The sequence below is a fragment of the Microcaecilia unicolor genome, chromosome 7, assembly GCF_901765095.1.
Source record: "Microcaecilia unicolor chromosome 7, aMicUni1.1, whole genome shotgun sequence".
In the NCBI taxonomy this organism is placed as follows: Eukaryota; Metazoa; Chordata; class Amphibia; order Gymnophiona; family Siphonopidae; genus Microcaecilia; species Microcaecilia unicolor.
Genome location: NC_044037.1, coordinates 198,159,966 through 198,184,116, shown reverse-complemented (window position 1 = coordinate 198,184,116; position 24,151 = coordinate 198,159,966). Strand labels below are relative to the sequence as shown.

At 42.2% G+C, this 24,151-nt stretch overlaps 1 protein-coding gene across 2 annotated transcripts in view; it reads left to right on the top strand.

The window, feature by feature from the left end:
- Positions 1 to 24,151, top strand: part of LOC115473836 (MOB-like protein phocein) — a 155,259-nt gene that overhangs the window by 51,475 nt on the left and 79,633 nt on the right. The window contains exon 1 of one of the 2 annotated variants that reach the window (XM_030208957.1): positions 12,157 to 12,350. The exons of the other annotated variant lie outside the window; for it this stretch is intronic. Coding sequence (XP_030064817.1) covers positions 12,291 to 12,350 — 60 coding nt within the window. The 5' untranslated portion in view covers positions 12,157 to 12,290. Of the gene's footprint in view, positions 1 to 12,156; positions 12,351 to 24,151 lie in introns of those variants that run through there. 2 annotated transcript variants of the gene reach the window in all.

Below are 24,151 nucleotides of genomic sequence, written 5' to 3'. Positions count from 1 at the left end.
AATGGGGCTCAACCAGGAAGTAGAATGGGTATGAGGTTATGTCTCTTTAAATGTAGTAGGCGGGGTGGTTGATGACGTGAGGATTTAAATATGGCGGTCGTACCTCTCCGTTTAGTTTCAGTGATAAGGCAGTTGGTTCTCGAGCTGAGAAGTCTCGCCCAGGCATGCAGCCGGTGCGCATTGATTAAAGTAGGTGATTCTTTTGCGTATATGTATAAAAATGTATGGTGATTTAGTATTGTTTAAAAATTTAAAATTAGTATATTAGAATGTAGTGGGGTAACAGTGGGATTGTGTTGTTTTAGATGATGCAGTGGTTCCTCCTGAGGAAGTGAGCGAAATGCGGTCCTGCATTGAGGAACCGACATTTGTATAAGGAAAAAACTGACATCAAATTCAGGAGCGATTACCTCAGTCCTTCACCAAGTACCTGTGTGACGATTGAAAGTGTTGTTTTTTAAAATGGAGAACTGAGTCAGAGACTATATTACAACTTCAAGAAAATAACTTTGGATTTGCAAAATACCAAGTACCCATGCGGAAGGCTGGGATAAGATTGCTTAGGGGATCACAAAATAACTCTGATATTGTCATAGTAATTTAATTCAACACAAGCAAAGTGAGATCATTATTTGTATATAAATAGAACATCGGTATATGTTAAAAAGGGAAGGTCAAGTAATGTTGTTAGACAGGTACTATGAGTGAATGGAGAATGTGTGAAAAGATAGTATTATTGTGATTTTTGTGTTTTAAAAAAAAAGTTATGCGTTTAGCATGACAGTACATTTTTCTAATAAAGAGATTTGTTATAATAAGTTGGAGCAAGTGTGTAAATATTATATAACAGTGCCAATTTTAGGAATACCCATGGTCATACCCCCTTTTGGGTTGCATTCTGTGGGATTGGGGCGCACACTGTAATAGAATAGCACATAGCAAAATGTGTGCCCAGTTCCAAATTGGTGCCAATTAGCACCCAATTATTGGCACTAGTTGGCTCCTTAACCAACTTACCCCCCCCCCCCCCGTTTACTAAGCCACGTTGCAATGCCGACACAGCCCATTCAAAGTGAACGCACTGTGTCGTCATTAGCACACAGCAGACACTAGCACGGCTTAGTAAACGTGAGTTAATTGGGTGCAAATCTTTGATCCCATATATAAAATCTGGGGGATAATGTTTTTGTATAGTTCTATATAATTCAATACCTGAGAAAATTTATTTTTAAACCTTGTACTTATTTTGATGTAAAATGGTAGTGTGGCAAGAGTTCTTCCTAACTTAATATCTACTATGACAAAAACCTTTGACACAAAGAGAAATAAAATATCCAGAATGCTGGCACTGTGCTGGGTAGGAGTGAGTCTGATGTGTCAGATGAGGACCCCGCAGGAATAAAACTCTATCCTTATTGCAAACCTCCTAAGAACAGCTTAGAGCTTTACAACATCGCAGATTGGAATGCAGGCATAAGTCTGTGATGTGCCAGACGGAACTCACAGGAATCTGCCCTTACCGCAGAACATGGCCGTGGATATGTGCCAAAAGGGGTGTGACGAAAGGGGTATGCTCTGCCCCTTTGGAACTGCTTCAGAACCTACTGAGAAGTCGGGAGCCAGGAACTCTGCTCTGATCATAGGGAAACATAAAAACAAAACTACAGCAGTAGCAAGCATAGGAGGTATCAGTTTGTCCCTACAGAAAGGATCTATGAACCAACATGTTACTGAGATCAACGCTACTCCTGCAGAACTCAGATCAGTGTCCCCTGCCGAAGCCTCATTATCATCAGGTGAGCAAACCCCACCCTCCCAACTTGCTACTATGAGAAGATTGCCACTGGAAGAGGTATACAATCTGGTGGCTCTTCTCGTAAGAACATAAGAGTAGCCATACTGGGTCAGACCAGTGGTTCATCTAGCCCGCTATCCTGTTTCCAACACTGGCCAAGCCAGGTCACAATTACCTGGCAGAAACCCAAATCGTGGCAACATTCCATGCTACCAATCCCAGGGCAAGCAGTTGCTTCCCCATGTCTGTCTCAATAGCAGATTATGGACGTTTCCTCCAGGAACTTGGCCAAACCTTTTTTAAACCCAGATACGCTAACTGCTGTTGCTACATTCTCCGACAAAGGGTTCCAGAGCTTAACTATTCTTTGAGTGAAAAAATATTTCCTCCTATTTGTTTTAAAAGTATTTCCCTGTAACGTCCTTGAGTGTCCCCTAGTCTTTGTACTTTTGGAACAAACAAAAAATTGATTTACTTATACTTGTTCTACACCACTCAGGATTTTGTAGACCTCAGTTATATCTCCCCTCATCCATCTCTTTTCCAAGCTGAAGAGTCCTAACCTCTTTAGCCTTTCGTCATATGAGAGGAGTCCCATCCCCTTTTGGTTGTTCTTCTTTGAACCTTTTCTAATTCCGCTAGATCTTTTTTGAGATACGTGACCAAAACTAAAAGCAATTCTCAAGATGAGGTCGCACCATGGAGTGATACAGAGGCATTATAGTATTTTCAGTCTTATTCACCATCTCTTTCCTAATAATTCCTAACATCCTTTTTGGTTTTTTGGCTGCCGCCACACATTGAGCAGAAGATTTCAGCATATTATCTACACCACCACCTAATGTTAATGTCCCTGTGCCTGTACCTTGTCCAATTAAACTTTCTATGGTGAATCCAATTAATGACAGCCCCTCTTCAGCAGTGTCAAAATCAGACATTACCCTGAATTATCTTTGGACTGTTATTACATGCATGGAAACTACTTTACAAGCTAAGGGAGAGATGCAGTAAGCCTCAGGGTACAGCTTTAACTCTACCACAAAAATACTGTCAGAAAAATACCACAGCATATCAATCAGCATGCAAATTATTGCCATGTTAAAATTGTGGCAGTAATGCACAGGTCATTGATTAATTTAACTTTTCTTGTCAGTGCCTGAGCAGTGAATGGCTCAGGCACTGGCCAGAAGGGTAACAGTAAAAAAAATAAATAACCCCCACTAGTCAGCTGTTCTCTCTCCTGACCGGGACTGGGTCATTCTTTCTCTTCTCCCACCTCCCCAGAATTTTAAAAACTATCCCTAGTGTTTAGTGCCATAAGAGGTACCATGTGTGGGGGATGGATGCCACTACAGCAGGGACACGTTTTTAAAATTCTGGGTATGCGGGTGGGAGGGAGGGAGAAAGACTTTCCAGTCCTGGTCGGGCCACTAGTCACAGGGAAACAGGGTCAGGTGATTTAGGGGTGGGGATGGGACAGTGCAGGTGTGGAGGAGAGAAAGGAGATGGGGCCAATGCCAACCACGGGAGCTCAACGCCAGCCTCGGACCTGGTGGTAGGTTTCTGGCCTTCAGCTCTTGCAGCAGACATCAGCACACAGCTCTGCATGCTGCGGGGTAGGGTTAGCTTAATCAGCTATTTAAAATGCATTTTAATATGCTGTGCACCAATATCTACTATGGCAGGGCAGAAACTTTGCAGCATACAGCAGCCATTAATGATCAAGTAAACTGTTCATTAAGGGCGCACTGTAGCTGTGTGCAGGGCTGCCGAGAGACTGAGCTGGGCCACTGCCCCCTCCCCCCCCCAGGATCACTGCCACTCACGGGAACTGTAAATACCTTGGATCCCGAGGCCCTTCCTCCAGCACTGCTCTTTCCTCAGCCACATTGCCTGCCCCTGTGGCTGCTTTTCTCTCACGTCATGCATGCTAAGTTTCAAAACCGAGCATGCACGGCAGCTGCTTGGCAGGCAATGCGGGGGGGGGGGGGGGGGGCTGCCGCCAGAGTTTTCTCTCTTCTGCTCCTGTCGGGACATGATCACCCAGGTCCCGTCAGGAGCAGGAGAGAAAGAGAGAGACCCTGGCACCAGGCCCGGGGAATTTTGCCCCCCGCCTTTGTGCATCAGCCCCCTAATTTAGCTGTTTTCTAAGTATTCTGAGGAAGTATCGGCAAAGCTTTTATGTTTAAATCTATTTTTATTGGATGGCAGTCATAATCGACATCACATTTTACACAATTCTTCCATATATACTTAAACCCAAGTATTTGACAAAACTTTCATCATATGAATATACATATTATGGGCGAATGCTATCGCCTTGTCTCTTAAACTTTTAGTAACAAGAACATCTGTATTGACAGCTTTCACTATACATCTGAATTTGGTTATCTTTTATCCTTTTAATAACTTTTATCTCCCCATCTCCCTCCCATTCTAACTCCCCTCCCCCCCCCCCCCCCCCGTTCCTTTTAAGTCATAGCAGTTTAGTCAGTAGTTCAGTATGTGGCTGCGTGCTGCAGATGTCATTGAGTCCCAAAACGGACTCCAACGCTGTTGGAATTTCACTCCAATCCTTGACTCCAAGTCCCTTATAGACATGCGCTCCATACGTAATAGGGACACCATACGAGCATGCCACTGCTGCCATGTAGGGTATTGATAGGATAGCCACTCTGCAAGAATCACTTGCTTACCAACAATTATCACTCTCTGTATAAATGCAGCATATCCTTTTTTTTTTGAGGACACCCCCAAGTTTGGATGTCCAAATAGCAACAGTGGTTCATAATGCCATGCTTGTCTCCATATCTTGGTGACCCAGGCTATGATTTGTTTCCAAAATTTCTGTATACCGACGCAAGTCCAAAACATATGGCCTAGAGTAGCTCCTGGGGTACCACATTTTACACAATCTCCCCAGGGCGATAATCCCATGTAAAATGCTCGTTTTGGTGGGATGTACAGGCGTAGAGCTATTTTATATTGTAATTCCCAGTGGGTCGCAAAATCTGTGACTCGTCTTATCTGCAGGACATGAGATTTCAACTGTTGTTCCAAAACTGTTATTTGTAAATCCCCAGTCCACAAGTGTGCCAATCTGCGGTATTCCAGTTCTGGGGTTGTATCCCGTATATGTCTGTGATGATACGACATCGGTACTCTCTGCTGTGACTCCAAGGTAAAAGCTGAGGAGAGTTCTTCTTGAACATCTTCTGTCATCGATGTCCATGGTAGTGTAGAGATATAGTGGCTCAGCTGTCCATAATAAAATTTATCACTGTCCAATAGTGTATATTCGTTTTGCAAGTCTGGAAACGTTCGTATATGACCTTCTCTAGTCACCACTTGTAACAAATATACTATTCCTTTTTGTTTCCTCGGCAAAGCTTTTAGAACATATCTGTTTACCAATACTAGAAAACTGTAACTAAAATTGATTTTCAATATGGCATGATGCAAGCTACGGCAGCGGTTAAGGATAGTCTCTCTATTCACCTTCAGTTGGAGAAGCTGGAAAATGCTTCTAGGGTAGGTAGTCTACGGTTACTTAATTTTCATGTAAACACATTAATTATCTCCTAGAGAATTATTGAAAATGCATATTAGAGATGCTCTACAGCTTGCTCACTTTGATTATATGGTGGTACTTCATGCTTATTATATACCTCATCACGTTAGAGTAGTGAATGAGGAGGGTGCCTTAGATGGCCTTAATTCACCCAATAGTTTAGATATATCTAAGGGAATTTTTACAAAGATGTGCTAGCGTTTTTAGCGAGCACTGAAAATTCACGTGCTCTAAATACTAAAATGCCCCTAGGAATATAATGGGAATTTGAGTGTTTAGTGCTCGCTAAAAAAGTTGGCATGCTTTTGTAAAAGGGGCCCTAAGTTTCTAGAGTCCTCTCAGGATTCGATAATGAAAATGACTACTTTGGTAGTTGTTTTGCAATCATTGGAACCTAAGATAGAGATACTGAAGGCTTATTTTCCAAAGAAGCAAATACTTTTTTGTGGACAAAACATTATGATGTTGCCAAAACAGCTCAACTTGGGAGAAAGTTTTTTTTCCAGCTGAAACCAAAGGTTTTGGCTATAGAGGCCACTTTTTTCTTAAATTTCTGTGCAAATGCTTATTTATAGTACATTATAAATAATCCAAATGCTTGGATTATTTATTGTGTACTCATAAATAGCTAGAATGACTACAGGTCTTAAAAAACTTCCAGTCTCCATATTATAATCATTGCACACTTAATTATATCCACATATTATCATGAAACACCAAATGTGTGTAAACAAAAGTGTTAACTTATTTTTATAGGGCCCCAACATGGAACATATTTTGTGACTGCTGCTTCAGGAAGCCCCAAATGACAAAGATGCTTGAAGTGTGTTGGTTCCTCTCTGTAACAACCTTCAAATGTTGTGAATACTCCTCATGGGGTTTAAAGTTTTATAGAAACAAAAGTAAACTGATATGAAGGAACAATTACTGAGGGGCTGTATGAAACTGTTATGTTTTACTAGCCACTGAAAAGGAGGGGGACTAAACAGGTCTGAAAAAAATATATTCTGTGGAAGTTGAGAGCCATTTCAAAATTAGGTGTGAATATGTTTTGTGTGGAAAATTAGTACAAATATGCTAAAAATAGAATTGAATGTATGTGAACATAAAAAAGCAAAGAAGCATGTGTTTATAGTAAACCTGGGCAGACCACTGAAAATTGTAACTGCTCTTAGGTGTAAATGAGTACATTAAGGAATAAAAAGAAATTAAAATTGAAGTGTATATGATGCAGTATTATCAGTGCAGCCAAGAATAAACAAATATAAAATGACTTGTTTGCTTACATCTATTTATTATTCTAATAATAACATAAATGTAATACATTTATTATTTGCTAACCCCTCCTTTTACAAAACCACACTAGCAGCTGCCGGTGCGGTAATGCCAACACAGCCCATTGGGTTGTGTTGGCATTACCGCACTGGCAGCCGCTAGTGCGGCTTTGTAAAAGGGGGGTGGGGGCGGTTAGTAGACTGTACACTGCCTTGAGTAAATCTCTTCATAAAGGCAGTTAATAAATTCAAACAGTTTTATTTAACTATTTTCAGATAAATACATTTTTTATTTTTACTATCTTTGTCACCCTACCTCCAGGGTAACCCTTTACAGGGTAATCTAAATATTTTCCACATGTAAAATATACTTATTACTTGGAAAATGGCTCTTATAAAAACACACCACCAACAAAAGCAAACATGCAATTTATGCATAATCTTTCACAAGACTGTAGTTTGGGTGAAGTAAGGCTAGAACTGCAATGTAGGCATGTACTTCATAAAATATGCATGCATGCACACAACACATTTACATCTGTCTTGGAAGTGCATTACTAGAGTTTATTGTAGAAGCTTACTTTAGAAAGGCACAGAAGTGCCAATATTAACTTAATCAAAAAGGCACACAACAGGCACATTTAAAAAAATCTTTATAGGCACCATTTTGTAATTTCTCAGCACACAGTTAATTATTACCAGCTAAAGAGGTGCAGGAGTGGCCTAGTGGTTAGAACACTGGTCTTGCAATCCAGAGGTGGCCAGTTCAAATCCCACTACTGCTCCTTGTGATCTTGGGTAAGTCACTTAACCCTCCATTGCCTCAGGTACAAACTTAGATTGTGAGCCCTCCTGGGACAGAGAAGTATCCAGAGTACCTGAATGTAACTCACCTTGAGCTACTACTGAAAAAGGTGCAAGAAAAATCTAAATAAATAAAAAAATGTTGTAACCCTCCTCCACTCCCTTCAACAGAAAAGGCTGCCATCTATTAAGCAAAGGTCATCTTTTTAATGGGAAACTTTAGCAGCTGGAGTTTGCTAAGGTTAAGAGTGGGTCACAATAGCCCCTGTTTACTAATGTACACTAAAGTTTTGTAACTATGTGCAGGATAGCCAACATTAATGCACAGTAACTGCAAACCTTCTGCATTAACTGTTGGGGCCATTCCAAGCACTTTGGAAAGGCAGCTATGTAGTTAACACAAAGAAAAAGCTACTACCACAACTTAATAACACAGCCAATAACAAATGATGCAGTTAGCTACACCTCTTGAGGTAGTGTTAATTGTTACCATGGCAGGTAACAACAGAGCAACTTCTGAATTTTCCTGTGGGCCATTGCTCAAAACCTAATGCTAGCGTTAGAGGTAATTAGCGCCAGACTAGTGTGCAGAATGTTCAGAGGGTTCTAGCGTGGGAGACAACATCTCAAACAGGCAAAACAAAACGGGAATATTTGTCCTGTCTGATCACTACCTTGCCTTCCTCTAGTAAACAATTTTTCCGCATTGCTACCTCATGAACTTCTCGCCACTTCCTCTTCCTACTCTCCTATCCCAATGCTGATACACTTGCCTCATTTTTACATTCAACAATCATTACCTTACAGGCTACCTGTCCTGCTCCTGGCACCATTGTCCACACTGTCCCTGACTTCTACCTGGGATGATTTTTCTGTTCCCTCCTTGGCTCAGCTGATTTTACTATTCTCTTCTCTACGCCTAGCAAACTTATTCACCTGGTCCTATCCTTTCTTATTGGATTAAATTACCCCATCATGGTCTTCTATGGCTTGTTTTATTTATTAGGATTTATATACTGCCTTTTAGAAGGAATTTACTCACGGCAGTGTACAGTAAAAATAAATCAAACATGAGCAATAGGCAATTACAACAGTAAAAACATTCAAATACCTGGGCGCACATATGGCTATGCCACATGAGCAGATACAATTCTTTTCTGCTCAGACCTACGCGCTGAACCATCATCTCCCATCTATCTTTAACAAAAAAAACTGCGAGTACTATGATGCTTGCATCAAAAAGAAAAAAAATGGCATTAAATTCTCACAGTAACACCTGCATGAGCTAACTCTTCTACATGTCCTCAAACCTAGTTCAAGTTCTTTTGTTGTGCTTGCTTTGTAGTCTTCACATTAGTGTTATCCATTCTAATTCAGCATTCAAGCAAAATGGTGTAACTGTGCGCAATGAATAAATCCAATAAACATAGTAATCATAGAACCTCTGTGGAAGACTTTAAATCATATCAAAAGATTTGACAGAGTGCTTCCTTCAAGGGGGCCACCCTGCTGCCTTTGTGAGAAAGAGACACCTACATGCAAGATTCACTCAACGTGAGGTTTTGAAATGTGATCATGGGAGGCAAAGAATCTATTACTGTGCTTGTACTGTATCAACATGAGAACTCACTGGAGGGCAATACTAAGTTTGTACCTGAGGCAATAGAGGGTTAAGTGACTTGCCCAAGATCACAAGCAGCAACAGTGGGATTTGAAGTGGCCACCTCTGGATGTCAAGACCACAGCTCTAACCACTAAGCCACTCCTCCACTGGGTGGGTCAGGGTCTGCACAAAATTATTTTCCTTACTGGGGGGGCCCTGCTGCAGATAACTCGAGCTAAGCTTTAGTAAATGACCACCTGTGTGCCCAGAAACTTGTGTATAGACATTGTGAGCTTGTCTGCGCAAGCTTTCTGCATTGGCCCCAAAGTGTGACCATAGACATCAACTTTTCAAAATGCTAAACCCAGCAGAAATTACACCTTCCCAGACTCAATGAAACAGCTTACTTAATATTTGGATGGTCTGCACGTATCAGTAGCCTTGGGGTCATTCCATGTCAAGTGGTCTGATTTCAGAGAAGTGCCCTGCTCAACCATCATGGATTTACCCTATTTTTGGCGTTTTTGCAAAAATCATCAACTTTACACTCAATTTGTGAACTAATGGAAAATATTAGGAGAATGAAATGTTATATTCGAAAACCTTGTGTTGATAAGTTGTTGTGTGCAAAGTTTCACGTTTATCACACCTTCAATTCCAGAGATATAAAAAGCCAAACTTTACAATTTTTCGGACCAAGTTTGCTCCAGGTTTTCTTCATGGAACTCGCTCATGAAGATTTTTTTATTATTTTGTTTAATAGAGCGCAAAAAGTTGTACAAGATGGCCAAGTTTTGTTTCTCTCAACAAAATATTGCCGGAGATGTGGAGGGGCATAATCGAACGGAAACGTCTATCTCCATGGGCATTTATCTCCGAGAACGGGTCTGTGAAGGGGTGGGCCGAACTGTATTTTCGAAAAAATGGATGTTTTTGAGCTGGGCATTTGTTTTTTTTTTAGCGATAATGGAAACTAAAAACGCCCAGCTAAAAAACATCCTAATCCGAGCCATTTGGTCATGGGAGGGGCCAGGATTGGTAGTACACTCGCCCCCCTGATATGCCAGGACACCAACTGGGCACCCTAGGTCAGTGCGGTGGACTTCAGAAAAAGCCCCCACATGCATAGCTCCCTTACCACGGGTGCTGAGCTCCCAACCCCCTCCCCCAAAACCCACTACCCACAAATGTACAACACTACCATAGCTCTTAGGGGTGAAGGGGGCACCTACATGTGGGTACAGTGGGTTTTGGAGGGCTCCCATTTACCAGCACAAGTGTTACAGGTGGGGGGGGGGATGGGCCTGGGGCCACCTGGCTGAAGTGCACTGCGGTACCCACTAAAAGTGCTCCAGGGACCTGCATACACACAGGCCTCTAGGACTGGTTGCTGCTGTATAACATTGGCACACCAGTTGACACCTGAAGACTAATCTCTTCAAAAACGTCCTTTATTGGAATAAGCACGTTTACTCACAGTTAACTGCAGAGGTTGTGCCCCACTGGCAACGAGTCTCCCTGGTACTGAGATTAGCAGTAGGTCAGAGCTGGCAGAATGCTGTACAATGCCCTCTTTCAGCCACATTCAAGGTAAGAACTAAGTTGTCTAACGTGGCTAACACGTGAAAGGGAACTAAAACTGGCTTACAAAAATGGCCACTACCGCATGGACTACAACAGGAAACCCAACAGGGCACACTCTGACCCAGTAGACAGGGGGAAAAGCACCATGGGAGAAGAGCCTACCAACTACCAACATCGGGAGACTGTAACACAAGCTAATGAAATCACGGAGCCCAATACCCTACACCCACCACAATGCAATGCTGATGTGACCCTGTAGTGCACCCGAGAGCCACATCTGACCCAGGGAAAGGCTGTGAGAGGATCGAACACATTCTGCTGTCATGGAGGTGGGTACGGCATTTGAGGCTGGCATACAGGCTGGGAAAAAAGTTTTTTTTGGTGGAAGGGGGTTAGTGACCACTGGGGAAGTCCGGGGACATCATCCCCGATTCCCTCCAGTGGTCATCTGGCCAGTTGGGGCACTTTTTTGGGACTTGTTCGTGAAAAAAAGGGTCCAAAAAAAGTGACCCAAAATCGCGGTAAAAACGCCCTTTTTTTTTTCTATTATCAGCTACAGACGCCCATCTCTCCTCAGCTGATAACCACGCCCCAGTCCCGCCTCCAACACGCCCCCATCAACTTTATTCATTTCCGCGACGGAGTGCAGTTGGAAATGCCCAAAATCGGCTTTTGATTATACCGATTTGGGCACCTTTGCGAGAAAAACGCCCATCTCCCGATTTGGGTCAAAATATAGGCGTTTTTCTCTTTCGATTATAAGCTGGACAGTGTCTCAAAGTTGCCGAAATCTCGGAGTCATACCATAGAAGGCTGCAGTATGGGGTCAAACAGACTACTATATATCAGCAAGTATTGCATCGGCGAACATAAAACTTTAACAATGTTCATTGGGGACATGTATGAGTGTTCACAGAAAATTTCATCGAAATCCGTGATGGTCACGCAGGGACCACCAGACCACTTGATACTCCTATCATTGCAGCAATAAACTTTATACAAATCTGTTCATGTATGTATCTGAGAAGCGCAACTGAAGAGATGGGTTCCAAAAACTAAGCACATGATAGCCACAGGATGTGTGAAATTGACACTAAAAGAATTTTATTTATAACGTATATAATATTCAGTGAAAAAAATGGCCTTTGTCGGATAGAATTCTTGAAAAGAAAAACTTGCATTAATAGGAACCACTTTTTAAAAATGATTAGGGGTGCTAAACCCAACAGAAATTACCTCTCCCTGAAGAGTCAAGGAGTTTGTTCATACTCAAGCACCCACAGAGCTGGCTCCTATGCTTGCATTTATCAAGAGAACAGCTTGGTGAACTTAAAAGGTTGTGATCCTCCTCTCTTTTGTTACGTAAAGCGTTATCGTGGAAGAATCTAACTCTGCACTGCCCCTAGAAACCGAACGCCACTGCTAACCAGCCATCGGCCGAGTTCTGAGAGACTAGAGCCGCCGACAACAAGCCCGACACTGACTCCTCCCATTCCCAGCTCTCCAGCACCAGTCTGCGGCTGCGCCGGCCAGAAAGAGGGCGGGCTGAGCTGTCTGGTCTCGCGGTTGTTCTCTGTCGCCCCTTCCTCTTCCTAACAGCGGCTGCGGCGGTCGCGCGAGTTGCACATCCGGGTACTGCGCCGTACACTTACTGTCACTATGGTCATGGCGGAGGGGGCTGCAGTGCTGAGGAGGAATAGGCCGGGAACCAAGACGCAGGTAAGCTGGACTCCGAGAGCGGCCCTTTCCCAAGTCAGAAGCTGCTGACTAGTTTGGTCCTTTTATTTGGTATTCTTCCAACCGCGGTGGAGACGGTGAGGCTTCATCCAGAAACTCGGGGACGACAGGGTATATGAGACCTCCGGTGGATTGTGGGGGTGTTGACGGTGGTCAGGCCTTACCCCGGGAGGAGTTCATCCCAGTGCTGACTGTGAATTGTGTTCTCCTCCTCCTTCTCTTTTTTTTCTCCCTTTCATTAGATCGGCCAAGTCTTTCCACGTAAGAGATGGTCCCCAGTGATGGTCGTTAGATCCTGGCCTCTTTTAGCCGCTGCATAGCAAGTTTCTATTCCTCTCCCAAAACAAGCCGTGCAGTCATCCTTATTATTGAATCAGTACGTTGGAATGCTGTTCCTCTGCAGGCCTTCCCTAACACACCCAAGTTATCTGAAGAGCTGTTGTAGAGTCACCCTAATATGTAGATTCCTTAAGGTGATTTTGTGGGGGATACCCGTGGCTCTCCTACACCACGGAATAAGATTAATATTTTAAAGCGAGACCCCCCCCCCATAATTATCTTGTTCCTAAAGATTTTAGTGCCAAACTAACCGTTACAAATACACCATTTACTTTTATTTTCTGTCCATAATGGGGGTCGTTGGAGTAATTGGAACGGGTCTCAAGTATTACAGCATGAGATCAAAAGAAATGGTTGTGAAAAAAAATATGTATTCAGAATATGTGAAACACAATTTGAATTGAGTAACTTTCCTTACCTTTCACATTCAGATAATTTGATTGGTATGACACTTTCAGCCTAGCATATGATCAAGAGCACAAAACAAAAGCAGAAAGTTTACTAGCACTTAGTTGACTGTACTCACAAATGGACACTGCTGGCCAAACTAGTTTTGTGGTTGCCTTTTCTTGGATTTCTGCCTGATTTTAAGATTTTAAAATCTGTCTTATAGGGGGGTAAAGTGAAATCTATATTTTGGGATGCAAGTCATCTTACAGTTCCCTGCAGGATTGGGGAACTTACTGTTTTGGGGCTTTCTTCTTGGCTAAAAGCAAAGGATGGTGGCATATAGGGAGGAGGTGTTAACAGACCAGACACATGTAGTCCCAAAAGGTTTATGAACTAGGCTGCTCAGTACAATTTTTTTTCTCATTGTGATTCACATCAGAGCATTTCTAAGCTTTCTTTTGTTCAGATGATATGACTATTGCATGCTCTGTTTGTTGGAGGATTGTGTGGAGAAACAGGATAACCAAAGCTCTTACCTCTCTCTATATATATACCTTCTGACCTTAGGCAAGTCACTTTGTATTTACAATGTAAATGCTTTTGGACAGTAACTTATGATAGTTGATGATAGCAGGCATAAAGACCTAATCTTTCCAGAAAGGTGGTTAGGATTGTAACTGTTGCTTTGTGCAGGTTAGCTCTGTACCATGTCTTATTGAAGTGCAGAAAAGTTATTTCACTGTTTTTCTAAGCTTAATGTGCTGTGCTTGGTTTTCACTCTCTTGTCATTAAGAAAACTTTTGTGTTTACCACCTGCCTTTTTTGAATTCCCTCACAGTTTGTCTCAACCTCCAGTGAGACAGTCTAAGCATGCACATCACTTTCCTTGAAGAAGCATTTTCTGATTCCATCTCCTTGTAGCTTCATGTCATGTTGTGTGCTCTTGTTCTACAACTTCCTTTCCTTTGTGTATTAATACCATTCAGATATTTAAATATCTCCTCATATTTCCTTGTCGTTCCTCTCCTCTAGGGTATACATATTTAGGTCCTTGGATTTCATCTTGTATGTCCTGTGGCACAGATATTGCAACATTTTGGTGGTTGTTGTTTTTTTTTTCTGGACCTTATCTAGCAGTCTTAAACATACTTTGAAAAAGTGGGCTAGAAATCCAAAAATGATTCATTTAGGTAAACATAAAAATAGTCTTACTGGGTTAGAACAATAATCCATCTAGCCCAGTATCCTGCTTCCAGCAATGGCCAATCCAGGTCACAAGTACCTGGCAGAAACCCAATTAATAGCAACATTCCATGCTACCAATCTCGGGGCAAGCAGTGGCTTCCCTCAAGTCCATGTTGATAACAGACTATGGACTTTTCCTTCAAGAACTTGTCCAAACCTTTTTTTAAATCCAGATAATCTAACTGGGTTACCACATCCTCCATTGATGAGTTCCCTAGCTTAACTATTCTTTGAGTGAAAAAAGATTTCTTCCTATTTGTTTTAAAAGTATTTCCATGTAATTTCATTGTGTCCCCTGGCCTTTGTACTTTTTGAAAGAGTGAAAAATTGATTTTTACCCTTTCTAAATTACTCAGGATTTTGTACAGCTCAATCATATCCTCCCTCAGCTGTCTCTTTTCCAAGCTGAAGAGCCCAAACCTCTTTAGCCTTTCCTCATATGGGAGGAGTTCCATCCCCTTTATCATTTTGGTCACTCTTTGAACCTTTTCTAATTCTGCTATATGTTTTTTTGAGATACGGTGACCAGAATTGAATGCAATACTCAAGGTGATGTTGCACCATGGAGTGATAAACAGAAGCATTATAATATTGTTTGTCTTATTTTTCATCCCTTTCCTAATAATTCCTAGCATCCTGTTTGATTTTTTTTATCCGCCACTTCACACTGGGTAGAAGATTTTTAGTGTGTTGTCTACAATGATGCTTAGATTCTTATGTTCTTATGTAGATCTTTTATTGAGTGCTGACTCCTAAGGGTGGACCCTGGCATCAGGTAACTATGATTCAAATTTTTCTTTCCAATGTGCATCACTTTGCATTTGTCCATATTAAATTTCATTTGCCATTTGGCTGCCTAGTCTTCCTGCAATTTTTTCACAATCTGCATATGTTTTGACACCTTTGAATAGTTTTGTATCATCTGCAAATGTAATCGCCTCATTCATCATTCTGTTTTCCAGATCATTTATAAATGTTAAATAGCACCAGTCCCAAACAAATTCACCCTTCTCCATTGAGAAAAACGGCCATTTAACCCTACCCTCTGTTTTCTGTACAATAATAGATTCCTAATCCACAGAAAGACATTACCTCCTATCCCATGACTTTTTAATTTTCTGAAGAATCTCTCATGAGAAACTCTTGTCAAAAGCTTTCTGAAAATCTAGATACTTCATGAACCAGCTCACCTTTATCCACATGTTTATTTATACCTTCAAAGAAATGAAGCAGATTGTGAGGCAAGACTTCCCTTGGCTGAACCCATGACTCTGTTTTCTGTAATTTTATTCTTTATAATAGTTTCCATTATTTTGCCCAGCACTGAAGTCTGGCTTACTGGTCTGTAATTTCCCTGATCACCCCTGGAGCCCTTTTTAAAAATTGGTGTCACATTGGCCACCCTCCAATCTTCAGGCACTAAGAACGGTATTAATGATAGGTTACAGATCACTAACAGCAGATTAGCGATTTCATGTTTGAGTTCTTTCCGTACCCAGGGGTGTATACCACCCGGTCCAGGTGATTTACAGTGCTTATGTTGCTTCTTATTTTCTTCATTCAGATCCTTTTTCCTTTCTTTGAAGAATGTTCTTTTGGCTCTAATAGTCTCTTTCACTTCATCATTTAACCATGCTGGCTGTCATTTGCTCTTCTTTCTGCCTTTAATACGTGGAGTACATGTGGTCTGGGTTTCCACTATGATATTTTTAAACAACCTCCATGCCTGATTTAAAGTCCTAACTTTGTGGCTGATCTTTCAGCTTCTTTTTAACGATTTTCCTTGTTTTGTTGCAATTGACTTTTCAAAAATTAAATGCTGCTACAGTAGATTTCCTTAGTGACTTCACTCCAGATATTAGCTCAAATTTGATCATGTTATGATCACTGTTTCCCAGCACATCCAACACTATTCTCTTCGTATGATGCCCTGCATTCCACTAAGGACTAGATCTAAAATAGCTCTCCCTCTTGTCGGTTCACGGACCAGTTGCTCCAAGAAGCAGTCATTTATGACTTCTAGGAATTTTACCTCCCTAGCACTCCCTGATGTAACATTTATCCAATCAATATTGGGGTAATTTAAATCAACAGTACTAGCAGTGAAATTCTACTAAGATACAACCAAGTATTGGAGGTGTACAATCGCTAGTATACATGAAATGTGGAGAAAAAAAGACTTCAGAAACCCTGGAGAATACTCCTTGTGTAAGAATCACCTTTCAATTTTCGAGTACTCCTGTTCTTCAATCATTAGTCTTCACAAAAAAAACTCCACTCTTCTTATTCATGAAATACATGCACATACACCTTCCACAATACTCAATGGTAAAGGCTTATACCAATTATACGCATTCGGTGAATCAAATGTTACTTAGCTTGAATGTTCATAAAGCTGTCAATCCAAACTGTCTTCAACAGCATACAGCGTTCACAAAGCCCAACAGGAGACCCTGTTTCGCCACAATTAGGCTGTTTCAAGGGCCAGAACTTTAGTCCAGACAGCTATCTTCCATGTTCCTTACTTCACCGCATCAAACTGCCTCTCGTCGGCGTCCTCAACGCGAACCCCGCTTCCTTCCTATATATACGTCATATCCTTCCTCCCAGACGCGATACGTCCCCAGCAACAACTTTATTGACAAGTGCACAACTCACAAAAAAGCTTTCCACTCAATTGATATGTTCAATCCCTTAGGGATTACTGTCTGCAGCATATATATCCATCTCTGTTCTCTCTGTCTTAACTTCTTCCTTATATCTCCTCTGCATTCTGAAACCTGAATTTGCTCCAGAACTACACATTGCAAATCACAAAAATCATGATGTTTCAAAAGGCAATGAGAAACCAATGGTTCATATGTCTTCTTAGCTTGTATACAATGTCTATGTTCAATTAACCTCGTCTTTAACATCCTAGAAGTTTGTCCCACATAGTATAGATTGCAAGTACATTTCAATAAATAGATCACATTCTTTGATTGACAATCCGTCAAGGTTTTTAAATGATAAGACTTGCCCGTGTGTGCATCCGTGAACTTATCAACTTCCAGCATGTTATGACACACCGAACACTGCCCACATGCTTTATGCTGTCCTATCCTGGCAGCCCTGTTATGCTCACGATTCCATGTATCAGCAGCACATAACAAATCATTCAAATTGCTTTGTCTTTGGTAAGCAAACAAAATCCTTAAATCACGGAAACAAGGATAAATATGTAACATTGCCATATGTTTTTTAATGATCCTCACCATTCTATTAGTATGTGTATTATATTTTGTTACAAAAGTCACCACCTCTTGTTGCTCAGCTGCATTTATGTCAGGATTGAGCAGCCATTCTCTGTGGTTAAAAAAAGCACGTTTCCTTGCTCGAGATACTAAGGACTTAGGATAACCTCTATCTTCTAATTTTCGTTGTAAATGAGAAGTCTGTTGAAAATATCCTTCAGTAGTTGAACAGATTTTACGATATCGCAAAAATTGTGCAAAAGGAATATTCGTTTTGCAATGACTAGGGTGCATACTTTGAAAATGTAATGTGGTGTTCCTATCAGTAGGTTTAATGAACACAGACGTTTCCAATTTGTTCTGAACTATGTTAACCTGTACATCCAAAAAGGAAATGGAAACATCACTATGGGCATATTCAAATTTGATAGTCTCATGGCACCCATTTAAGTATGTCACAAATTCATGTAATTCAGTAGAAGTACCATTCCATAGGACAAAAACGTCGTCTATGTACCTCCACCAACATTTCAAAAAACGATTCCATCGTGATTTGTACACCCATAGACGTTCAAAATGTTCCATAAATAAATTCGCGATGGTGGGCGAACAGGCTGCTCCCATAGATATTCCCGTTTTTTGTATGTATTATTTTTTATACAAGCTAAGAAGACATATGAACCATTGGTTTCTCATTGCCTTTTGAAACATCATGATTTTTGTGATTTGCAATGTGTAGTTCTGGAGCAAATTCAGGTTTCAGAACGCAGAGGAGATATAAGGAAGAAGTTAAGACAGAGAGAACAGAGATGGATATATATCCTGCAGACCGTAATCTCTAAGGGATTGAACATATCAATTGAGTGGAAAGCTTTTTTGTGAGTTGTGCACTTGTCAATAAAGTTGTTGCTGGGGACGTATCGCGTCTGGGAGGAAGGATATGACGTATATATAGGAAGGAAGCGGGGTTCGCGTTGAGGACGCCGACGAGAGGCAGTTTGATGCGGTGAAGTAAGGAACATGGAAGATAGCTGTCTGGACTAAAGTTCTGGCCCTTGAAACAGCCTAATTGTGGCGAAACAGGGTCTCCTGTTGGGCTTTGTGAACGCTGTATGCTGTTGAAGACAGTTTGGATTGACAGCTTTATGAACATTCAAGCTAAGTAACATTTGATTCACCGAATGCGTTTAATTGGTATAAGCCTTTACCATTGAGTATTGTGGAAGGTGTATGTGCATGTATTTCATGAATAAGAAGAGTGGAGTTTTTTTTGTGAAGACTAATGATTGAAGAACAGGAGTACTCGAAAATTGAAAGGTGATTCTTACACAAAGAGTATTCTCCAGGGTTTCTGAAGTCTTTTTTTCTCCACATTTCATGTATACTAGCGATTGTACACCTCCAATACTCGGTTGTATCTTAGTAGAATTTCATTGCTAGTACTGTTGATTATATTCTACTATCCCTTTGGGGACAATCAGGGTAATTTAAATCACCCATTATTATACTGTTGCCCAATTTGCCAGCTTTCCTAACTTCTGTAAATATTTCTCATGGTTTTTCTGTTTCATGCATTACGGGATGGCTCCTGTGAGAAGGGTAGCCACAAGTCGGTGAATATGTTCAGACTCGGTGAAATACACTGAAATATACACAAACACACACTGAATATTATGGGGCTCATTTTCAGAACAAAATAAGTCCAAAAAAGTCATAAGGTGGCAGAAGGACATGTTTTTTCTCAAAAACATCTAAGTTGCGATTTTCAACACCCTGATTTTAGATGTTACACTCTACAGTTTGTCCATACTTCAAGGGAATGTGTTGGGGCGGGGCATGGACGGCACTGAAAGAGAAATTTTTCTGCAATAATGGAACAAATGAAAATGTCTAGGGCCAAAATTAAGATGTTTTTGGTTAGACCTGTTTTAGTCATAACTAAGTGACCAAAAGGTGCCCTAAATGACCAAGTGACCACTGGAGGGATTAAGGCATAACTCCCTTATTTCCCCAGTGGTCACTGACCCCCTTCTAGCCCCCTAAGATGTGACATTACATATCAGGCTCTATTACAGCTTCAGATAATATGGCCATTCCTATTAGAGCAGCAAGCATGTCCCAAGAGTAACCTAGTGGTCATTTCACTGGACTGTCGAGAAGGGGACTAACACCCATATCCCACTTTAACTGATACACTTGTGATGGAATGTGTGAGCTCTCCAAAAACACTAAATATCTACTGTAACATTATATAGTTGACATTTGGAAGCTTGAGAGCTATTGTAGTGGTGTACTGTGAGATAGTATTTTTCGGCTCCTGAAGGGCTCATCATACAATATAAAAGGATTATGGTGACGTGTACCTGGGACCTTTTATGTGACATGCACTGTAGTGCCCCCTAGGCTGCCCCACTGCTCTGCTGGGATGTCTCTGTGGCCAGTCTACTAAGAATGATGGCCCTCAGACATCCCAGTCGCTGGTTTTTGGATGCTTTATTTATGAAAAAGTCCCAAAAGAAAAATGCCCTGAATGCACTGAGCACCAAATGTCTAGAAAAAGGTAATTTTCGATCCAAAAAGATAGACGTTTTTCAGGTTCGAAAATGGCTATGTTCAGCACGCAATTTCTTTTACACATTTTTAGCAAAGTATCCAAAATCAGACTTAGACGTTTTATCAAAAATGCTCCTCAATATCTCAGTGCCCAAAATGAGGGGAAAAAAAACTCCACTCCTAATTTGGGAATATTCCTGTTCTCAGCAGGTGAAAGTACACAGGATGTTACACAGTATGCTTTCTTCAGCAGGCAGATGAACCTGTTTTAAATGAGCACATACACCTCTCCTAGTGTGAGAAATATGTAAATATATTGCTTTTTAATTTAACATAATTGCAAAAATACCTTATGCCCTGGTAGAAAGGAACTCTTTAGGAATGGAAGTATAAATATACTTCTATAGGCCCTTCCTAACAGAAACCACCATATTATAGCTTTTTAAAATCATTAACAAAAGAAACTCTGTTAGTTTAAAATAATGTGTGCAAAGTGATAAAAATGAGACAGGGAGAGAAGAAACGAGGGGTAAGAAGTCCCCACTGGCAGACAAGCTTATCAGCCAAGGTCACATCTGTGAGATAACAGGGAACTATGAGCAAAGAGACTACAAAGAATTAGGGGGGAAGAGAGTGAAAAGTTCAGAGCTGCTGTTACACAGAACCCTAGCAGGCAGATGACCATCAGCCAATGAGAAAAACTTAGGGGCAGACACTTAAATGTAACTATAAAGTCTGTGGAATCTTATAGAAATCTGTGTGTGTTTATGTGAACAAGCTCCCACTTCAGAGCTGCTGGAACACACACCTCTTTGCAAAGATGAATTTTGATTTTTGAACAATAAATTGCTTAATTAAGCTTTGATTCATCAATCTGAGTTTGTGAGTCCTATTTTTGTATATGTTCTCAGGTTATCTGGGGGCTATTTGCAACACTAGCTAGTAACAGTAAGTGTGCTGTTAAATACTGTAGCTTGTGTATTTTTACATGCACAGAAGCTGTGTACTGATCAGTGCCATTTTATGCACAGAAGAATGTGTGAAATATGCAGAAACTGACATCTTTGTATTAAATGAAAAATCTTTTTATGTAGTGTTTCATCTTCAGTTAAAGTTACTATGAGACAATATTTGGTTGTATGCTGAAAATACACCCTAGAAACACCAGATTGATCCTAAAATGCCCCAACAGGGCAGCACAGTGATTGTGTTCGGGGCATAACTGACAGTGACCAACACACAAACATAGCAAACTTTATAAGTATATGTCTATATGTGTGTGTCTGTGTGTGTGTGTATATATATATATATATATATACACATATACGTGTAAAGATTGTTACAAGATGGTTTGCTGTAAGTTCTAGGGTGATTGGGCTCCTTGCTGCCTGGAGTATATAACACTATGCATTGAATGCATTTTGATGATTCTGTGATAGTTAAGCGTGCAACAGTTTAGTGTGTATCAAATGGGCAACTGAGACAGTTAAAAGTGTGTCATTTCATCACCTGTGATTTTACTGGCATTCTGCTTCCTAGGCAGTATTGTCAGTTGAAGTTTACCTTGGTAGGCTTCACAAAATTTTATTATAGTTAAGTTTTTTTTAAATAGCTATTCTTAGTTTCCTTGTCATCAAGCAGATGAAGCCATTACGTATGGGTTATGTCCATCAACCAGCAGGGGAGATAGAGAGCACTCAAACTTTCACAGTGCCCTCTTGGCCAGCTAGCTCCACTGCCTCTTCAGTATTCTCTATCTCCCTTAGCAGGGTGGCTGCAGCTTGTTCGCGCTCTAGAAAAATCTGCCGGGAGGTGGTTTCTGGCTTGCCAGTTGTTAACCGGGGTGTTGGAGGCTATAGTAGCTTCACTTTAAAGGCACATAGGTTAGCCCTTTCCCTGCCTTACCCATACCTCTGTGGATGTGGACATATTGCCTTGCTTTCCCTGTCCTTACCCACCAACAGTGGATGCAGGCATATAGGTTCGCCCTTTCCCTGCCTTTCCCACTCATCTGAGCCTCCGGAGTCTTCAATACCTCTGCTTTCCTCACAGCTTAAAAAAAAAAAAAAGTTGCGTCACGTTTTTAAACGCAGAGACGCTGGAACAGAGGTTTTTGACCTGATTTTCAGCAGGATCGTAGTTGTACACTAGATCCTTTGAGGTAAGAGTGTGTTCCAACTCCTCCGGGGTGGGCCCGCGATCGGGGCGATTTTGGCGTGAAACCGCCATTTTGGATTTTACCGCCGTTTTTTCGGCGATGGCTGCGGACAATGTAAAGCGCTGTTCCACTTGTGGCAAGCGCAAATCAGCAGCAGGGCTCTGTAAATCGTGCTGTATTGGCGTAGGAGCTGGCCCGAGCATGGCGAGCGATGTTTCTTCCCGCTCTGAGCTGGCAGCGGGCGCCATTTTGCTTACACCGCATGGCGCGGCCTCCGTGGACACGGAGAGACCTGAGCCGGGTGGGGCACCTCGAGATGTGCCTGGAGGTTATTTCAGGAGTGGCTAGCACCGGACTGGATTTGGGTGCCCAGGGTGAGATTTTCTCCCCGGATTTTGTGCTTTTGCTGCATAAAGCATACATGATGAAAAGAGCCCTTCCTCAAGGGTCGCCTGAGGCTCCTCTGATTGCCCCCCCCCCCCCCCGATGGATTCTGGCCTGGGACTGCCCAGTGAGGCTTTTTTCCCGGATGCTTGGCCTAAAGATAAGCGCAGAAGGGTTAATTCCCCTTCAGATTGTGGTGCACCTCCCCCCCCCCCCCCCCCCGTGGTCGGGGTGTGAGGATTCGGAGAACTCTGACAGACGTTCTTGGTCTGAGGAACCAGAGTCAGGTGCGGATTTACCACAGGATCTGGATGATCCCTCCGCGGTGAGGATTTTCCACTGTGATGAGCTGCCAGCGCTTATTTCAGATACCCTGCAGGCCCTCTCGATTGAAGATCCTGACAGTGGCATGGCCTCCTCGGGTAATCCTAGAATGGCTAGTACCAAGAAAGGTGCTCGGGCCTTCCCTTTGCATGACTCCATCCTAGAGCTTGTTTCGGCTCAGTGGGCTGACCCCGAGGGACCTTTGAGAGTTTCCAGGGCTATGTGGCAGTTATACCCTCTGCGTGAGGGACATATGGCTCGTTTTCAAATGCCTACAGTGGATGCCCTAGTCACTGCGGTGACAAAGAGAACTACCCTCCCTGTTGAAGGAGGTGTTGCCCTGAAGGACATTCAAGACCGTAGGCTGGAAACAGCGTTGAAACGGTCCTTTGAAATTGCAGGTCTCACTGTTCGGGCGTCTGCATGCAGCTGTTATGCTGTGAGAGCCTGCCTAGCTTGGCTGCAACAGGCAGTGGCTCAGCCCGGAGATGGAGCGGAGCCCTTCTTGGATGTGGCTCCGCGGATGGAGGTGGCCTTGTCCTTTCTGGCTGATGCCCTTTATGACCTTGTCAGAGCTTCGGCTAAACAAATGGCAGTAGCAGTGGCGGCTCGCTGTCGTCTGTGGCTACGACACTGGGCAGCGGACATGGCCTCTAAGCAAAGGTTGATGAAGTTGCCTTTTCAAGGACTTCTCCTATTTGGTGAGGAGTTACAGAAAATTGTGAAAGGCCTGGGTGATCCAAAACCCCAGCGCTTGCCCGAAGATAGGCAGAGGCCTTCCTCTAAGGGCCAGGCGGTCCACTCCTCGTACAGACCTCGCTTCCGTGAAGCTAGAAGGTACCGCCCGGGGCGTTCTGCTGGGTTCACTTCTCATGCTCGTTTTCAGCAGAGGAACTCCTTTCGCTCAGACAAACGTTCCGCAGCCGCTGGCTCAAGGCCTGGAGTTCAGGGGCGACCCTCTCAATGATGGTGCGCCGGCCCTCTCCTCGATGCCTGTCATCGGAGGATGGCTTTCCCTCTTTGTCGAGGAGTGGGCCAAGTTTTCCTCAGATCAGTGGGTTCTGGACCTGATCAGAGATGGATACAGAATAGAATTCAACGCCCCAGTAAGAGACATGTTTGTGGAGTCCCGATGCGGTTCTGCCGTCAAACGGGCG